The sequence below is a fragment of the Crinia signifera genome, chromosome 7 (assembly GCF_055691185.1).
Source record: "Crinia signifera chromosome 7, ASM5569118v1, whole genome shotgun sequence".
In the NCBI taxonomy this organism is placed as follows: domain Eukaryota; kingdom Metazoa; phylum Chordata; class Amphibia; order Anura; family Myobatrachidae; genus Crinia; species Crinia signifera.
In genome coordinates this window covers 27,294,223-27,312,927 of record NC_139223.1, presented here as the reverse complement: position 1 = coordinate 27,312,927, position 18,705 = coordinate 27,294,223, and the positions used below count along the sequence as shown (strand labels likewise).

Genomic DNA, 18,705 nt, shown 5'->3' with positions numbered 1-18,705 from the left:
GGTCGACGGAGTCTAGAACGACAATCGTGTGGTCGATTTACTAATGGTCGAACGCGTCTAGTTAGACTCCTAAAAATGGTCGGCATTGTCTTCGCAATTGATCGACGCAAGCAAAAGGTCGACAAATAATGTGGTCGATTGTGACAAGGGAGACATTTTTCATGCTTTATTTTTTTTTTTTTGGTCTGTTTAACCAACCTGTTCATATTTTACCATCCCAGTGGATATAGAGGAAGAACTTTAACTTGCCTCGATCTTCTGTTACTGTCCGACCATTTTTAGTTAGACGCGTTCCTCCATTTTTTGGTCAATTACATGACTGTGGATCTAGACCTCGTCGATCCATTCTACCATAACCCTGTTGCCACCGTCCAATTAGTGCGACACCACAATTGGCGATTTGGGGTCGGCACTTTTAGATGCAATGGGGATAATAATGAGCGGAACATGCGCCTGCTTGTTAAGCCCATCTAGCATAGGGATGACCATTTAAAATCAATGGTTTATGGTCGATGTAGAATAGTTTTGCCATCGATGAGGGGAGAACAGATGTTTTTTTTCCTCCCATCGATGTCAAGAATAAACAAATAGGTTTTTTTTCCCCCTAAGCGGCTGGGACATGGAGCATAGCTCCTCCCCTGACACATGGAATCCCCGCCCCTATGTTTTGATAGGCCCAAGAGGCCAATCAGTCAAAGAGAATGGATGACCATCGATAGGTAAAAACGATGGCCATCACTAATCTATCCTAACTTTGCACTGCGCATGCCCCGGAACCAAGTCGGCCATCAGTCCACCAGCAGCAGAAGGGGTGTAACTGGCCTGTGATGAAGGAAGGGGGGGGGGGGGGCAGTCGCATGAAAAGCAGAGTTCAGTGAGGGTGGGAGACGGCCTGTAAAATGTTAAGAGCTGATTGGTTGGTACTTTATCTCTCTCTGATACTTGTACCACCTCTCCCATGTGCAGCTGTTCTTCTGAACCTTATTTATTGTTTTTATTCAGCATCCGTCTTTGCATGCCGGAAATGTTCGGATGTACTTACGAATGTTTTTGCAGTCACCGTGAAATGTAGAACAGAAATAGCCGATCGTCTCCACAAGTATGCACAAATTATATATTTTGCCAGCAGGGAGGAAGGAAGGAAAAGGACTCCTGCTGCATTCATAACAATCCGACTCGCTGAGCAGCCGTGTCATTTGTGTGTACACACTGGGTGTATGAACGTCTAGATACGGCCACGTGACGTTAACCACATAGGCATTTGTGCATGATGAGTCCAACTTGGTAACAATACATTACAGTGCGTCTGCCTGTGCTGGGTTAGAGGTTGCTAAGTGACCGGACATAGCCGCAGCGTCAGGCAGCATAGTCCCCGTTTCCCAGCCGTGACGTAGGAAGACATGGGAAGGGAGCAGATATCACCCCAGGCGAACACCCCGTTTTGGAATGTTTGTGCTAGGGATTAACATGCTCTGGCGGAGACTGTAATGTCTTACTACATATTACAGCGGGAGCTGACATAACCTACAGCTGGGTACACCCCTGTCTCTTGTCACTTACGATGCGATTTTTATTCATTTGCAAGGAACACTCATCTGATATTGCAATAATCTGTGCTCGTATGTGTACACGATACAATCGTCAGCCGATCTTACAGTGCGATTGGCCGGATAATTGTATACTTTCCTAAATGCATGCATGGATATCCTTAAGACCTGGACTGTAATGGCAGAGTTTGGGAAACTCTGGTATAGTGTGCAGCCAGTGTAAGGGATAAAAGACTCTGTGCAGGGCGGGAGGGTAGGTTACCGAAAGCCTGGTACCTTCAGCAGTCGGCCCTCCACTATCTGTCCGTGTGACGAGAAGAAAAGTTTTATACATAGGGAAAGGGCACAAAGAGTTAAGGATCCCGTCATAAGACAATAATAAGATGGATTACCCAGACTGTCAGAATCAGAGGGTGTACGTCAGCTGATGGTATTGCTTCTTATTCACCAAGATGGCACTCTCCTTATTCCTGACCCAGGCTCCCTCTGGCAGCTGGTAGGATTTAGGAAGCGAGCTCCAGGCTGCCGAAACAGCACTACCACCCCAGGGCCTGGAACCAGGCATGTTCCCAGTACACAGTTTTTAATAAGTGCATAAAAAAAAGGTGGTAGCTTCTAGATAACTCTGCATGGACGGTGTAATGGTTAGCATTACTGCCTCACAGCACTGAGGTCATGGGTTCCATTCCCACAATGGCCCTAACTGTACAGAGTTTGTATATTCTCCCCGTGCTTGCGTGGGTTAACTCCGGGTGCTCCGGTTTCCTCCCACAATCCAACAATATACTGGTAGGCTAATTGGAGCCCAACAAAATGAACATGAATGTGTGTGCATGCATGTACGTGTGATAGGGAATATAGATTGTAAGCTCCACTGATGTGAATGGTCAAATATTCTCTGTACCGCGTAGCGGAATATAACTGGGATTATATAATATCCGCCATAGATAGGTGGTGACCCACAGTTCCGCACATTCATTTAGGCGTAGAGGTAACAGATGGGGTTCATCTTGGCTACTAACACTGGACCTGTCCAGAACTTTACAGGCATTCTATAATATTAACACCATTCTTGGATACTTTGTCAACCACTAGCCAGACCTGCTCTCACCTCCTAACACAGGCCCTACCCCTGTTCCATTGCAGAGTCTAAGCCATAGCAGCTATTGGATTGGCTGGAAGAAGAGGAACCTTTAAACAATACACTAGTGTGCAACTGGGCTTGGTAGGGATTCTTCTTACCTTGGTGGGTCATGTGAGCTAAACTGGCATTGTATTATTCAGCAGAGAGATCCAGAAGATCCGCACGGCCACAGAGACTGCGGGACATGTACTCAGCGGATCCTAATGTTCGGGGGCTCAAAAGCCAGTAGGCATCTGAACGGGGTATATTTACAATCTTGAGGGCATTACTCTACCCAGGAGATGGCATACAGATTTCATTGTGCCAACTTGCGGACGGAGGGAAAGAGTAGCAGGATTCCTTCGCTAGTATACGCCGCAAACGCGCAATGCAGTTCATCGATAATCATCCACTGTGCAAATTCACTCAGCAGCTATTAGTGCTGAATCAGGCCCTTTGTCCGCATCTGGGCAGTCGCTGGTAAAACTGAAGGGGTTAAGGTTCCTGCTTTATGATGAGGGTGTGAAGGCAGCAGAAATTCGCATTCCGCACCTGGCTGCTGGAGATCACAGCGAGGACTGACTGACACCTGGCTGCGCTAACCACAGTCTAGGGAATGGAGTGACACCTGGGTGCGATCTTACTCATGCTCTGCAGAATCCTGGGGTCTCTCACCGCTCTGCGCTTCATCGTCATCAGCAGGCGTACAGCTTGCAATTCTGAGTCTGTCTCCTCGTCTGCCCCAAGGCTCTAATGACCTCACAAATAACCGTACTCAGTGCTGGGTGACAGAGCCAATTCAGAGGAGCATTCCCATTCCCATCATTCCCGTTGTGTGTTACATACAGACGTGTGCGGGGACGCTGCAGGCTAGGGACCATTGATCCCAACTTAAAAAAAAAAGGTTTCAAACCACAGTAAATCGGCCAATCAAAACACTGCAAAGTCAACCATGCAAGAACATTGGACATTGGTTTGGTCATATATTTTTGGGACAGGAAACTGAGTGCAAGGATCAGAGATCCCTATTGGGGCAAAAGAGCAATGAGCAGCCTACTGCAATCTAGACTAGATGGACCACGTGGTTCTTATTTGCTGTCAAATGCTATGTTTCTATTCTACTTCTCCACTCTTCGCACTGCTTCCTACCTCTACCTCCACCACATATTCCGCTGCCACATAAGGCTCCCTCAGTAGTAGACTCCCACTGAAGCATCAGCAGCCATACGCAATAACTCAGAAAGGTGACGCATAGAGGACCAGCTAATTCAGAGTCTGCAATGTGTTTCAGGTGCTTTCATTAGGCATAGAAGCAGGAGTAATCCTCAAGGTCAGAACACTAAATAAAAAAACTTAATACAGTAGTATAAGATTAGTAAATATGTAAATCAATTATTATTTGAATTAAAATGGAGAAATACTAGAAGGTCAAAAGAGTAGGGTCCGGAAATGTAATAACAATACAAAATAATACCCCTTTCACATCCCCAAAAGAACCCGGTTCGAGGTGCAGTGTGAAAGCACCAAACCTTATAACCCTTGTTAAGCAACCCAGCAATTCAACCTGGGTGATAAGAATGGTTAAACCCTCTGTGTAATGGGTGACCTGGCCGGGTTTAACGTGATTGTGCCAGACCTGTGAACTTGAAGAGCCAATTAGAGTCTCTGACACAAAGCACTAGACCAGTGGTTCCCAAACTTTCTTGACCAGGGCACCCTAGAATATCCGTATTTGTTCAAGGGACCCCTAGTTAAAAAGTTTCTTATGGATAAATAAAAAAATACAGTCAATTGTGCTTAACGGTCCCCCTCCGGTTCAGATATGTGGTGGGGAACATCGCTGTGGTTCTAATTGTCCATACATTGTATGATTGGCAGCCATCAGCACTGGATTTGCCTATAACTTTATTAATAATTTGTTTTGGTAATGGACCCCCAACCCCGAGGCACCCTCGCAAACATCCGGAGGCACCCCAGGGTGCCTAAGCACACAGTTTGGGAACCACTGCACTAGCCACTTGTTGGAATTTGTATAACTAGATGCTGATGTGATGCTAAGATCACTTGATTAATGCTACAGTTGCACAGAAGTGGTCAATAGCTGCTGCTTTCGGACATCATGGCCACCCCGATCACTGAACTTCACCCCATATGACTATTGGAGGTGGAGTTTTTGAAGAACCGGATAGAATGTGAAGGATTTCCTACAAAGTCCGAAATGAAAGTCATGTTCTGGCTGTTTCGCCTAACGTGCTGCGTTTTGCTATGGAGAATTGTGTTCTTCTAATGGAAACTGTTGTTGGACCACTATGGGAGGACACATCGAACAGATTTAGTGCTTTTCCAGAGACAAAATTTGTAAGTAATATTCTTTTTTTGTTCAATAAATGGCTAGCGCTTACCCTGAAGTACCTGTTGTCCACATTTCTTCAACTATTTTCAAGTTGACAACATAAGCGCGTATGGAGTACTATTGTTATCCTTTTATTTTATTACATGGCGCCACAAGGGATCCGCAGCGCCCAATTACAGAGTACATAAACGAATAATCAGCAGAGGACACTAATTAATATCCGTAGCAAAAAAACTAAGGATTGGTGCTATCAATGAGGGTCTAATGCTGGGTGCACACCAGGACAATTTGGACTCAATTCTTCCAATTCGTCTTACGACCGATTGTATGTAAAAAGAGCAGAATAATACAGGTTTTCGCTACAATTCTGATGCGCCCCCCCCCCCCCCCCCAATATATTCTCCAATCCATTGTGAGATCATAGAGCAATTTCAAAGGAAATTGTTTCCCGATCGTCACACGAGCATGATCGTCCTGGTGCGTACCCTACATAAGTAAGAGAAGTAAAAGCACATGAGGGAGGAGGGCCCTGCTCGTGAGAGCTTACATTCTAAAGAGCTGGAAAACCCCTGAAATATTGCACCAGGGCGCTACCAATAAGTGGATTTCCCAACAACGGTTGCAACAGTTGTAATGTCTTCGGCCATTATAACTGTGCTTTCAAGTAACAATATAACATTTCACCTGACTGAACAAATGACCTGCCCTCTACAGATGTAAATAACCTGAGACAATAGGTCATACGGCCATGGTCTGAAGCACAAGTCAGCGTGAGGTGGAGGCTTCGGAGGCTGACAAACACAAGCTGGGCCCTGTTTGTGTGCTAGGCTCCAGCCGAGGTAATCCTTCTGTACACACAGATTCATTTATATCTCTTTAGTGTTTAAGAGCAAAGTCTCAGATATAACCTGCACAGCCAACATGTACATGTGGCATCTGCAGCGGTGGGATGTATGTAAAAGGCTCCTTGTGGTGCCATATAAATAAAGGTTAATAATAATAGAAGGTCATAAAGTTCCACAGCAACAACGAAAAAAAAACCTACGAATTACACTTCAAGGCCAATTTGTACGTGTTAAATAAATACCGTTCAGTCAGGAGACTGGCCACAGAAGCAATTATTAAATAGACTGTGTACTGTACGTCTGAGGTCTGCAAAAATGAATGGCTGGTCCATATTTCACATGTACGCTGTGCACAATGCAATACTGGGGGGTTCACTAAGTTTTCAAGTGTCGCCATGTAATATTCCTCTTGTGTATAAATGACATCTTTGGCTTTTGCATGGCCTGGATATACTCTGCACCCTGCCACTAGGCCGCCTTATCAAACACTCCCTTATTAAGCAGAACAATATCTACTTCTAATATTGATTAAACGCCCAGTGTCCACAACCTCCTGTACAGTCAGTGCGGTATTAGTACTGAACAATGGGAACCGACCGGCGCCGCTGGCAGCCTGGCGGGAGGAAGAGAAGTTACCCAAGTCTAATCCTGCATGTAGTGGTTATCTCAAAGTCTGTGCTACGTTAATGACGGAAGCTGATATTTATCAGGAGATAAAGTACCAGCCAATCCGCTTCTGTCAACACAGCCTGTAATATGGCAGTTAGGCTCCGATTGGCTGGTACTTTTGTCCGCTTTGGTATCTGGCTGATAGGCCTAGAGTGTCTAGGGAAACACCAAAAAGTTAGCATTGACAAATTGTCGACATGCATTAATATTTCTTTAATGTGGACCCCATGTTTGGGTACGCGCTACACTAATTGGAAGTCCATGTCGACAGGTGTCTTAAAAAAACAAACAATATTTTTGCAGATTTTTTTTTTAATGGCGCCTATTGGTATGTTGGCATTTTGGCGTAGACCTATTGATTTTACTACCTAGAGACCGTAGACCTTTTCCATCAACACCTGTCCACTTTATCTCTCTCCAAAGCTGAACCCATGGTGGCAACAGATATAGAAGAGGTCAAATAAATAAAAAAAGGTTCCAGCGCTTCATTTCTCTGCCGATGTTTTGTGGCGTATGTTCTGTCAGCGCGTTGGGATGGCGTCCTATCAAATAAACAACCCTATGCCAGGCAGGAATGCCGCGTCCTGTTCTCACCCTGGCTGCGTATTAATTAAACTTTCAAATGTTTTGTGTTCTCCTCTGGGTGTGTGAGGGAATGTGACACTTGATGACAGATATAGTGTTAAGTAGGTTAGAAAAGAGCTGTGGTGCTAAAACAGGCCCAAAAACATTGACGTTGCAAAGAGAACCTGCTGAAAAATGGTGGGGGGAAATTTCCTAAGATGGGAGTTCTGTTTCACGTGTGGTGTTATGGCCAACCAATCGGAATCCTCTTTTTATTTAGCACCTTCTAGAAGATATTAGATAGTATCTGATTGGTTGCCCATAGCAACATCACTTCTGAAACAGAACTCGCATCTTAGTAAATTTCCCCCGGTGCCTCCAGTGAGGCACGAGGTACTGACAACACACACAAATATATATATGAGAATGTTTCCAGACCTTGATATAAATTAAGATAGTTGATCTTTGAAACAGAGCAGTGTCCCTGCAACAATAGCTTTCACTTTCTGTTATGACATGTTTTAGCGCACCATGGAATCATTTAGTCTGTCAAGCGGTCAGTAGCGGTACCCTATATCTATATATAGATGTAGCAAAGTGCAAATAAATGGGATCCGGATCATAGGTCGACGATGTCTAGTTCAAAAGGTTGACGTTGACACATGAAAATGTCGACACAAATTAAAACTACATATTGACAACAAAACGAAAGGAAAAACGCATGTCGACCTGAAAATGAATAGGGGCTGACTGCAGCATTTGTCAGTGGCATTACTGACAGGAAGTCTGTGGTGCGTAGGAAAAATATCTCCCCTCATGCACAAAACAGTAACTCATCTGGTTGCATCTTTATAAATCGTTTATCTGATCGCATCTGGTTTACCTTCATATATATTACGAGCCAGAAACTTACTTATTTCTAGTGAATTTAGAGGCTGGTTATTGGGTCACTTCACAAAATGGCTGCCCTTTTAGTTTTGTGTGGGCGACCAGGACACTTTCTGATTGTTTACCAACATGTTAATGAAATTCAAATGATACTCCCGATGCTGCTTGCTGTAAATTCTATATTCTAGTGATGTCTGGCAAATGGTCAAAAATCTCTTTCGTAATGTGGGGCCTTAAAATGACCATGTTACTGGGTTATTCTCGGGCCTGTCAGCACGTGTGGCAGTAAGATGGCCACTGTCATGTTTTTGATTGTACAGACTTCAATTCACGTTGAAGGAGATTGTGCCAAAGGGGCTGTTTAGCTGGGCTATGTCCAAATTGTATAGCATCGGTGTCACTCGGCCAGCTTGTGGACAGACTCAGGACGAAGTGTGCCCGCCGTAGCATTCCCCCCTAGTCGGGCCCCAGTGGTCTTTCTGGGGAACATTACAGTTGAACAATTCATGGTACTCTCCTGAATGAAGAACTGGGATATAATGAGTATTTGAGAGTTCCTTGGTGTCATCGTTGCTGTGTACAAAGTGCGATACACCGTTGTGTATTTACCCCTCAGCTGTGTGACTCACGGGGTGACACAAGGACTCTGGGCGCTTTTATCTTCTGTAGTGTTTTCATAGAGGAGTTTATAAAGGCCACAAAGTAACCCAGATCACAGGGCGGCACGCGATAGCACAGGGCACTGTGGCAGCTACGCCTGCATTCTGCATGTTCCGGAACTACATGATGTCATGTTGGTTTCATTACAATTGGGAAGTGTGTGTGTGTGTGTGTGTGTGTGTGTGTGTGTGTGTGTGTGTGTGTGTGTGTGTGTGGTCGGGAAGGGGAAGATCTCGGCAAATAGTATGTGGGACAAATATATTATCTGGTGCAGGACTAGAATGGGACATAAAGGTATTATACATGGGGCAGGACTAGAACGGGGGACGTAAAGGTATTATACATGGGGCAGGACTAGAACGGGGGACGTAAAGGTATTCTACATGGGGCAGGACTAGAACGGGGGACGTAAAGGTATTATACATGGGGCAGGACTAGAACGGGGGACGTAAAGGTATTATACATGGGGCAGGACTAGAACAGGGGACGTAAAGGTATTATACATGGGGCGGGACTAGAACGGGGGACGTAAAGGTATTATACATGGGGCGGGACTAGAACGGGGGACGTAAAGGTATTATACATGGGGCGGGACTAGAACGGGCGGGGGATGTAAAGGTATTATACATGGGGCGGGACTAGAACGGGGGACGTAAAGGTATTATATATGGGGCGGGACTAGAACGGGGGACGTTAAGGTATACATGGGGCGGGACTAGAACGGGGGACGTAAAGGTATTATACATGGGGCGGGACTAGAACGGGGGACGTAAAGGTATTATACATGGGGCGGGACTAGAACGGGGGACGTAAAGGTATTATACATGGGGCGGGACTAGAACGGGGGACGTAAAGGTATTATACATGGGGCGGGACTAGAACGCGGGACGTAAAGGTATTATACATGGGGCGGGACTAGAACGGGGGACGTAAAGGTATTATACATGGGGCGGGACTAGAACGGGGGACGTAAAGGTATTATACATGGGGCGGGACTAGAACGGGGGACGTAAAGGTATTATACATGGGGCGGGACTAGAACGGGGGACGTAAAGGTATTATACATGGGGCGGGACTAGAACGGGGGACGTAAAGGTATTATACATGGGGCGGGACTAGAACGGGGGACGTAAAGGTATTATACATGGGGCAGGACTAGAACGGGGGACGTAAAGGTATACATGGGGCAGGACTAGAACGGGGGACGTAAAGGTATTATACATGGGGCAGGACTAGAACGGGGGACGTAAAGGTATTATACATGGGGCAGGACTAGAACGGGGGACGTAAAGGTATTATACATGGGGCAGGACTAGAACGGGGGAGGTAAAGGTATTATACATGGGGCAGGACTAGAACGGGGGAGGTAAAGGTATTATACATGGGGCAGGACTAGAACGGGGGAGGTAAAGGTATTATACATGGGGCAGGACTAGAACGGGGGACGTAAAGGTATTATACATGGGGCAGGACTAGAACGGGGGACGTAAAGGTATTATACATGGGGCAGGACTAGAACGGGGGACGTAAAGGTATTATACATGGGGCAGGACTAGAACGGGGGACGAAAAGGTATTATACATGGGGCAGGACTAGAACGGGGGACGTAAAGGTATTATACATGGGGCAGGACTAGAACGGGGATGTAAAGGTATTATACATGGGGCAGGACTAGAACAGGGGATGTAAAGGTATTATACATGGGGCAGGACTAGAACGGGGGACGTAAAGGTATTATACATGGGGCAGGACTAGAACGGGGGATGTAAAGGTATTATACATGGGGCAGGACTAGAACAGGGGACGTAAAGGTATTATACATATATATATGTATAACATGATTTGTGAGGTTTGGCTCAGGACTGTGTTGGGCATAAGGATCATACATGGGGCACGGAGCTGTATGTGGCCGGGGGAGTGGGACATGCTGGTTGGGTAGGAGGCTGTATGTGGTACTATGGATGGGCCGGTTCTGCTTTGTCACTGGATAATCACTATGTATACTTCCCAAGCATGTTAGTGTATATTCCCCTACCGTCATTCTCTGCAGTTCCATCTATAACCTCCGTGTTCTCTCCTCTCCACCCCAGGTGATTGCTCTGGTAATGGACGTATTCACCGATCTGGACATATTTAAGGACATTCTAGAAGCTGGCTTCAAGAGGAAAGTCGGGGTCTACCTCATTCTGAACGAGTCCGACGTGAAGTATTTCCTACAGATGTGTGAGAAGGCTCAGATGCACAAAGGTCACCTCAAGGTGAGTTCTCTGCTGATCCCAGGACCTGCATGGTCTGACATGTGCGGAGCGATGCCGCTTCTGGGTTATGTGTCTGGGGCTGTTCCGTTGGCTGCGCGGTAAACCCACGATGACCAGCGATATCTCCTTGCACCCTCCTAAGGGCGTGAACAGAAATCGGACTTAAATAGTGCCCCCTGGCTAATTATGTTGATATTGCTCTGTGGTAACCGGCTTCTCCTGAGTCCAGTACTGGACACAATGCTGTGAATGAGGGATTCGCCTTTTTTATAATATATCATTGAACATAATACCAGGGATTTGCATTTTGCTGCTAGTGAGAAACAGGCCCATGCCACTGTGCCAGACGTTGTGGAGTAGATGTTTGGTGGGCAGGACATGTTGGCATTACACATCCCAGTTCCGTGTAAATGTGGCATGTTCCTCTTTTTTCCACTGAGACCCTCAAGGCCGTAGAAGTGGTAAAGTACCAGCCAATCTGCTCCTAACTGCCACTTTACAGACTGCGGGGTAGATGCATGAAGCAGTGATAACAGTGGAGAAATGAGCCAACACAACCAATCGGCTGCTACGTATCATTTTCTGGAATGCACTTGACAAATGTTACGTCAAAGCTGATAGGTTGCTATTGGTATCTTCCCCCACTCTACGCCTGTCGTTACCATGGGAGCTATAATAAAGTGGGCAGAGATAAAGTACAAGCAAATCAGCTCCTGACTGCCATGTTACAGGCTGTGTTTGAAAAATGACTGCCTCAGGCCTGGGCAGGGGCGGATCCAGGATAAAATGACAGGGGGGGCACCATGATAAAAAAGGGTTTGGGTGGGGGAGGGGCGGTGTTAATGGTGCCAGTGTACATGTTAAGAGAGCGGCAGGAGAGGGTTGGAATGGAATTAAAAATAGGCCCTGGCATTTAAAGTACGGAGGCCCACCATGGCGACAAAAGTGAAGGATGTAGTTGTGCGCGCGCCAAAGGCGCGCTCCAGAAAAGGGTGTGTGGCCCCTCAACAGGGGGCGTGTCAACACCATATACAACTTCTACACATTATGCAACAAAATACTAGACCCCATTATACTTGCCCCTTACACATGATGCCAAATGGAATGAGTCAAAATTGACATAATGCCACATGGATTGAGCCAAAATTCAAATAATGCCACATGGATTGTGTCAAAATTCACATAAATTCTTATAATGCCACATGGGTTGAGCCAAAATTCACATAATGCCACACGGATTGAGACAAAATTCACATAATGCCACATGGATTGAGCCAGAATTCACATAATGCCACACAGATTAAGCCAAAATTCACAATACACTTCATAAACAGGGACATTGTCCACCAAAGGCGCTTATTAAACATTTACACCATAATGTCCATTACACGTTAAGTTACACGCCATTATGTCCATTATGTGTTATGCCAAACACCATAATGCCTATTAAAAATTATGCTACATAAGTGCTGCTTCTCTACATGCTCATTGCCAAGGGTTCCATGCTCATTGCCAGAGGTTCCATGCTCATTGCCATGTGGGATTACATGCTCATTGCCAAGGGGGAATACATGCTCGTGGTAAATGGGGGACAGCCGCCGCCAGGCAGAAGTGATAGCCACTGACAGTGGCAGAGCCTGGCTGTATTCAGAGCACTGCAGGTCCCGGCTATTTGAAATAATACCCCTTTCACACCAGAAAATGCATTCCCAGGTTGGCCCCTTTTACACCAGCCTAGTCCCTGCATTTTCTGGTGTGAGGGGGAGAGAAAACCACCCCTCCCCCCTTTAACCAGTTATCTCATTTAACCGGCTATATCTTTGGAACCAACTGACCCATTTACATGAGACAAGTATTATATTGAAGAACTTTTGAGTTGGCTTTGAATGATTTTGGTCCAGTGAAACTGGAACGTTTGGTTCCAGAGTAATCTGCCCTCAAAATCATGAACAGCCATGAAATTACATTTCAAAAATAAAAAATTCGGTTTACACACATTATCTCTGGAACCGATTGACCGATTTGACCAGCCTGGTATCATATTGAAGGCCCAGCGATTTGGAATTGAATGATATCAACCACAAGCTTCTGAGATGCCAGGACGGGAACTGGCAGCCGTTGGAATTGACGGGTCCCATATTATCCTATGGGGAAAAAACGTTACAGGTTTGCCAGGCAATATCTCCGGTTCCCGGGGGACTAGAGACACGGGGCTGGGCTCGTTGGAAAGCCCTGGTCCTCAGATACAAAATAAATGACAGGGGGGGCACGTGCCCGGGTGCCCCCCCCCCTGAATCCGCCACTGGGCCTGGGATATACCCAGTTCGCCCATCGGTTTCTATGCACTGGTTGTATACCGATCCTGTCCTTGTGACTGACGTGGCCATCTGTCTGTCTGCAATTCTCCATTTACTTTATATCTAAGGCCATTTCTAAAACAAAAAGTGGTCTGACACCATATCGGCAGGGATGGGAGACCGACCAGTACGGCACCTCATCGGCACTCGGAAGCGTGGTGATTTGGGAAAGACCATTGATAAAAAAAAATCCTTTATAGATGTTTGTTCAAAATTTGGGTGACCTCCTATTGGACTGTTTCTGAGGTGACGTAAACCCGATCTATCAAGTTCCTGCGGCTGGCTCAATAACCAGCGGCTCCGATTCAGGTGCAGAATGTGTATTTATTAAATACCATGCCCTGAGCATCTGCGCATCCTGTGATCTGGAAAACGGTGACCTTTAAATTTGGTCCCACATGCCAGATGTACGGAAGCTTGGGGGGCCCAAACACCATCCTGTCGCACAGGTCTGACTCTGTAGCGGGATTGCAGCCGCTCCTGCTGTGATCGATGCAGCGGTTCTGGCAGGATGGCTCTAACCACACCTGCTCGCCACCGCTACGGGGGGCTGTCCGAGCAGAAGAGCGGGCACCACAGTCAGCACTGCAGCCTGTGCGGTCCGAGAGAACAGCCAGGACTGGAGACTGCAGGTGAGCCATTCTGCACCCACATAACCCTATATCTGCATTAGCGGCCATGAAATGACTCTGCAGAAGGATTCATTGTTAGACAGGAAACTCTATTGAACAGGTGCGTGCATGCCAGGATTACGGCCTAATCCCCCTTTGTAACAGAGCGGGCCCACCTACCCAACACCCTGATATCTGCTTTTGCTCTGTATGTAGGTGTCAGCAGTCTCCTGAGCACCCACGGACGCCTCCCTGCCCCTGGGCTGTGCTTGTGAGAACATGTGAGTAAGCAGTGCGCTCAGCCTCAGCTCTGCCTGGTACATCGCTGATGCGGAAGCTGGGAGAGGGGGGGGAGGGGGGGCAGCTCATGGCTGCAGGGGTCGGTTCCCTCACTGCGCACACCCCGATCTCTGGGACATTTGGGTGTATGGAAGATAATTCACAATGCAGGACAGACTTAAGTAATTGTAGTCACTGGGAGAGGTGTGACACACGGAGGGAACCAGTTTGTTAATGGTGTACAATGCATGGGTAACTGACTGTCATTGTGACACCTTGTCATCCTGTGCGAAAGTAGGTTTAGTAAATACGCACTGACGTTTCCCATTCTCCTGCAGTGGGACAGGTATTGGGGCTGCGGTCAGGAACCTCAGCGTTTGCAGGCCCGGATCGCTGCCCTCCTACGGTTAGGCATTCCACTTTGGAGACTGGCCACACCCCTAAACATGAGCCCCTACCACAGCATTCTCCGAGTGGGACTTTATGCCCCAGGTTTGTACTTGGGCACATGTGCACCATGATCTCCCGCTTCTCAGGGGACAGTTGGTATAATGTGGGTGAGGGGGCAAAATGTGAGTGACCGTTTGGCAAACTTGCTGGGACTATACTGTGTGGGTTCGTACACTGGGGCAGGACTGGTGTGATGTCAGCAGCTGTAACACTATGGGAGGGCTACAGCTGTCTGGAAGGGATGCAGTTAAAATCCCGGCGGTCGGGATCCCGGCGCCGGAATCCCGACCGCCGAAATCCTGACACTTTCTCCCTCCGTGGGTATCCACGACAACCATGGAGGGAGAATAAATTAGCGTGCCGAGCGTAGCGAGGCACCGGGCCCGCTGCGTGGCGAGCACAGCGAGCCCGCAAGGTGGGGTGATCCACGTCCCCCCCCCCCCCCCCCCTTGTCGGGATTTCGGCGGTCGGGATTCCGGCGTTAGGATTTTGAACGCCGGGATCCCGACCGCCGGGATTTCATACTGAATCCGTCTGGAATGAGGGAGGGAGGGATGTCCTCTTCCCACCACGGTGGAACAATGTCTTTTTGTTTTTTACCCATTTTTTATTTTAATTTATATAACAAATGTGAGTGACGCTGGCATTTTTAGCGGATATTTTGAACATCTCTCACAGAGATGGTGACACTCACAGGGTTAAGCCTGGATATCCGTAAAACCTGGCCTGCTTGATGCACTGAGGACTGACTGCGAAGCTACTATAACCGCAGCTGTATATTGGAATGAGTGAGGACAGTCATCCTGTTTGCTCCAGTCATATAAAACCGCAGCCTGTCTGTTTCCTGGGATCTGGGTGCCTCATCAATGTCACCAGGCCAGTTAATGGATAACCGCACCGTACAGCCACAGCGGCTATTGCCTCCCTATGGACCATTGTTATCACTCTATGGGCAGTATTCAATGAGAAAAATTCTCCGTGTTTTATGGCGAGTTTGTGCTTTTCTCGCGTCGGATGGAGACTTTTGCTCTCAAAAAGCGAGCAACCCTATTCAACGTGCACTTCTCGCCGTCTTTCTAAGTGATTTTCGCTGTGTCTCTCCGTGTAGCAATTCTCCATCTTTTCATGGAGAAGTGGAATGTGAACTTTTAAAATAAAAGTTTTTTTTGTTTTTAATTTTGGTGTAAAAAAATCAGGAATTTTATTCTGTGAAAGGGCATGCTATTTTTATTCATGTGCTTATAGCACATGAATATATATTTAATAAAAAAAAAAAAATATATATATATATATATATATATTTTTTTTACACAGAGCAGCCAGTAGGGGGCCGGGAGCCGAGCCGCTCATTAGATATTCATATATTCACTGCACCCGATCATTACATATGCAGGATATGGTGCAGTGAATATCCGGTCCCCTGTTGGCTCTCCCGGGGGTCAGCCTGTGTTGCCTGGCTCCCGGGGAGCCCACCTCCCCCCCACATACGTTCTGGGGCAGGCAGGGAGATTTCCATCTCCCTGCCTGCCGCCGTCCTCAGGCTCCCAGCAGCGTCACCTCATACGCTGGATTGGCTGAGACTCGCTGCGAGGGGCGGCGAGTCTCAGGGGTAGATTTATTAAGGTCGATGAAGTGATAAACTGTCTGGTTTTTATCACCGACCAATCAGCTCCTACCTGTGAAGCTACAGGCTTGGTTTGAAAAATGACAGGTAGGAGCTGATTGGCCGGTGATAAAAAACAGACAGTTTATCACTTCACCGAGCTTAATAAATCTACCCCTCAGTCACATTGAATACTATCTAAAGTGCCGTGGCGGAGAGTCTCCAAACATAGAGAATCTCCGCAAAAACACGGCGAGTGCATGGCGAGCGAAAAAAAACGCTCGCCATGAACGGAGAATATTGTCATTGAATAATGCCCTATGCCTTGGGTTTGCAGACAAGCATTCAGGGCCTGATTCAGCCCTGCAAGAAAATGCCTGTGCCGCACACAAATGCTGGTCACCTGTCAATCAAGTAGCAAAAACCTAGTGATGACAATCCATCGCTGGCTTCCTTCGCAGGCGCCTCTGCGTACCGCGTACATGCGTGCTCGTTCAATAAATGCCAGGGTTGCAAATTTGATCTGAATCGGGCCCTCATTCCGTACAAACGCTGCCTCCATGATGTGTGAGCGGCTGTTTCAGAGCAGCGCACACACATTTACACTCACCGGGCGTACCAGTAATTCCCCATGTCCCCGGCGTAATGCCGTCACTACGGCTTCTCCTGTCCCTCGGGGCTAAACGAGTGACACTCTAACTGGGTAATTTTAGATTTGAGTCCTTTTCTCATGATATAATATGTTGTGTTCTGCAGACTTGCAAGTGATTCGGTTACACAAGCGTCAGTGGCCTGTAGATCGTATCTGTTCCCATGTGAGCAGCCGGCAATGAGCGGAATGTCACTGTCCCGGAGTATAACCGTGGCCTCTGTATATGGGCAGACGTTCCGGTTGTCTTATCTGCTCGTCAGACAGACGGTTGTGGTGGGGGCGGAGTTTTGTCCTGTAAACACCAAACTTGCTCCCTGCAAGGTCTCACTTATGGCCTAATTCAGATTTGCTTGCTAAGCAGGTTGAATCCCTTCGCTGCCATACCAGGGGATGTGGTCGCTAACCATTCGACGGTCAAGTGACGTCCGCCGCCCATCATGAGCTGGCATCGGACCGGCTGCGTTACCAGGGGAACGCCCAGCATCACTACCTAATATAATATTGGAGAACAGGGGCAGTTTGCACCCGGTTATAGGACATGGGTACGCCCAAATCTCCTATATCCTGCGTTGATATGGAAACACGCAGAATCCATAGAACACACTCTACCAGCACTTTAATAACCTCCCAGGTGTGTGCTCGCTGCACCTGATGCGGCGGACATCTGTGCCCCGCCCACTCGCCTGATTACACCAAGGCCAGCGCATTCCATCACATGGGAGAGGCGGACGGGGCGACAGCTTGTGTGCAGGTGCTAAGGAGGACATGCAGCTACCATATGCCTGAATCTGATTGGTTACCATGGGCCCCGCCTCTGGTGCACCAGTCTCCTATTATATTACAGCATTTTGAATACTCTCCTCTCCTTTACCTATATCTGTGAGCATACAGGGCCCAGGTTACCCTTTATACCAGGCATGTCCAACGTTGGCCCTCCAGATGTTGTGAAACTACACATCCCAGCATGCTTTGCAATAGTTTTAACATTCTCTAATAGCAAAACTGTGTCAAAGCATGCTGGGATGTGTAGTTTCACAACATCTGGAGGGCCAACGTTGGACATGCCTGCTTTATACAATATCATGGCAGCCAGGCCCGGAGAATACTAGATACTGCAGTGAGTGGGGTACACGGCTCAAAACGCACGACCAGGCACGGGAACAAGGGCCCTGCTTATTAATGTCGTGGCTGAGGTACTGGGCAAGGTGGTTCAATCCTTCGAATGAGTCCAGTGGAGTCGTTGCCCAGAGCAACCATTCAGCTTGTACCGTTTGCTTCATTGAACAGACTTGGAGGAGAAACTGACCTGACCATGCTGATTGGTCGGTTAAGTGACTGTGGCAGGACTCATACAGGCAGCCGTTCCCAAATTTAGCACAATGAGGAGGCGCGGAAAAATCAAAAGTGTACAAATATATATATGTATATATATAATATTTACAACCTACAGTAAATGCTGCCATTTATTGTGCCGACCGTACAGCCCTACTGTGATAGTATTTAAATACATTCATTTTTTTAATGCAAAACTGCAAGTATACTTCCCCCAGCCATAACCCGTGTTTACAGTGTTTCAAACAGACGTTTTCAGTGCATCTGGCAAGTCCCCACCAGAAGGAAGGTTTATAGGAAAGCTTTGTCCAGGAGGCAGGGTGTGTTTGCTGTGCAATGTATAGAGTGTAGATTAGTCTGTAAGAAAAACAGTGTGTAACCAGGGGGAGGGGGGGGTAATTACATTCCCTCAGATCAGTTTACAAAGTACTTTTTATTGTCTGGAATCCTACAACTCACTTATCTGTCTTTTGTGAGCTGTAGCCATGCTAGGGGCAAAGGGAGCTTATTCCAG

At 47.1% G+C, this 18,705-nt stretch overlaps 2 protein-coding genes across 2 annotated transcripts in view; one reads left to right on the top strand and one right to left on the bottom strand.

Moving 5' to 3' along the window:
* The window catches only part of SLC5A10 (solute carrier family 5 member 10), an 84,852-nt gene that overhangs the window by 33,939 nt on the left and 32,208 nt on the right, over positions 1 to 18,705 (bottom strand). The window lies entirely within an intron of this gene.
* The window catches only part of SACK1G (scaffolding CK1 anchoring protein G), a 39,900-nt gene that overhangs the window by 4,905 nt on the left and 16,290 nt on the right, over positions 1 to 18,705 (top strand). The window contains exon 2 of the mRNA XM_083152650.1: positions 10,740 to 10,907. Within this exon, the coding sequence (XP_083008776.1) occupies positions 10,740 to 10,907 (168 nt within the window). The remainder of the gene's footprint in view (positions 1 to 10,739; positions 10,908 to 18,705) is intronic.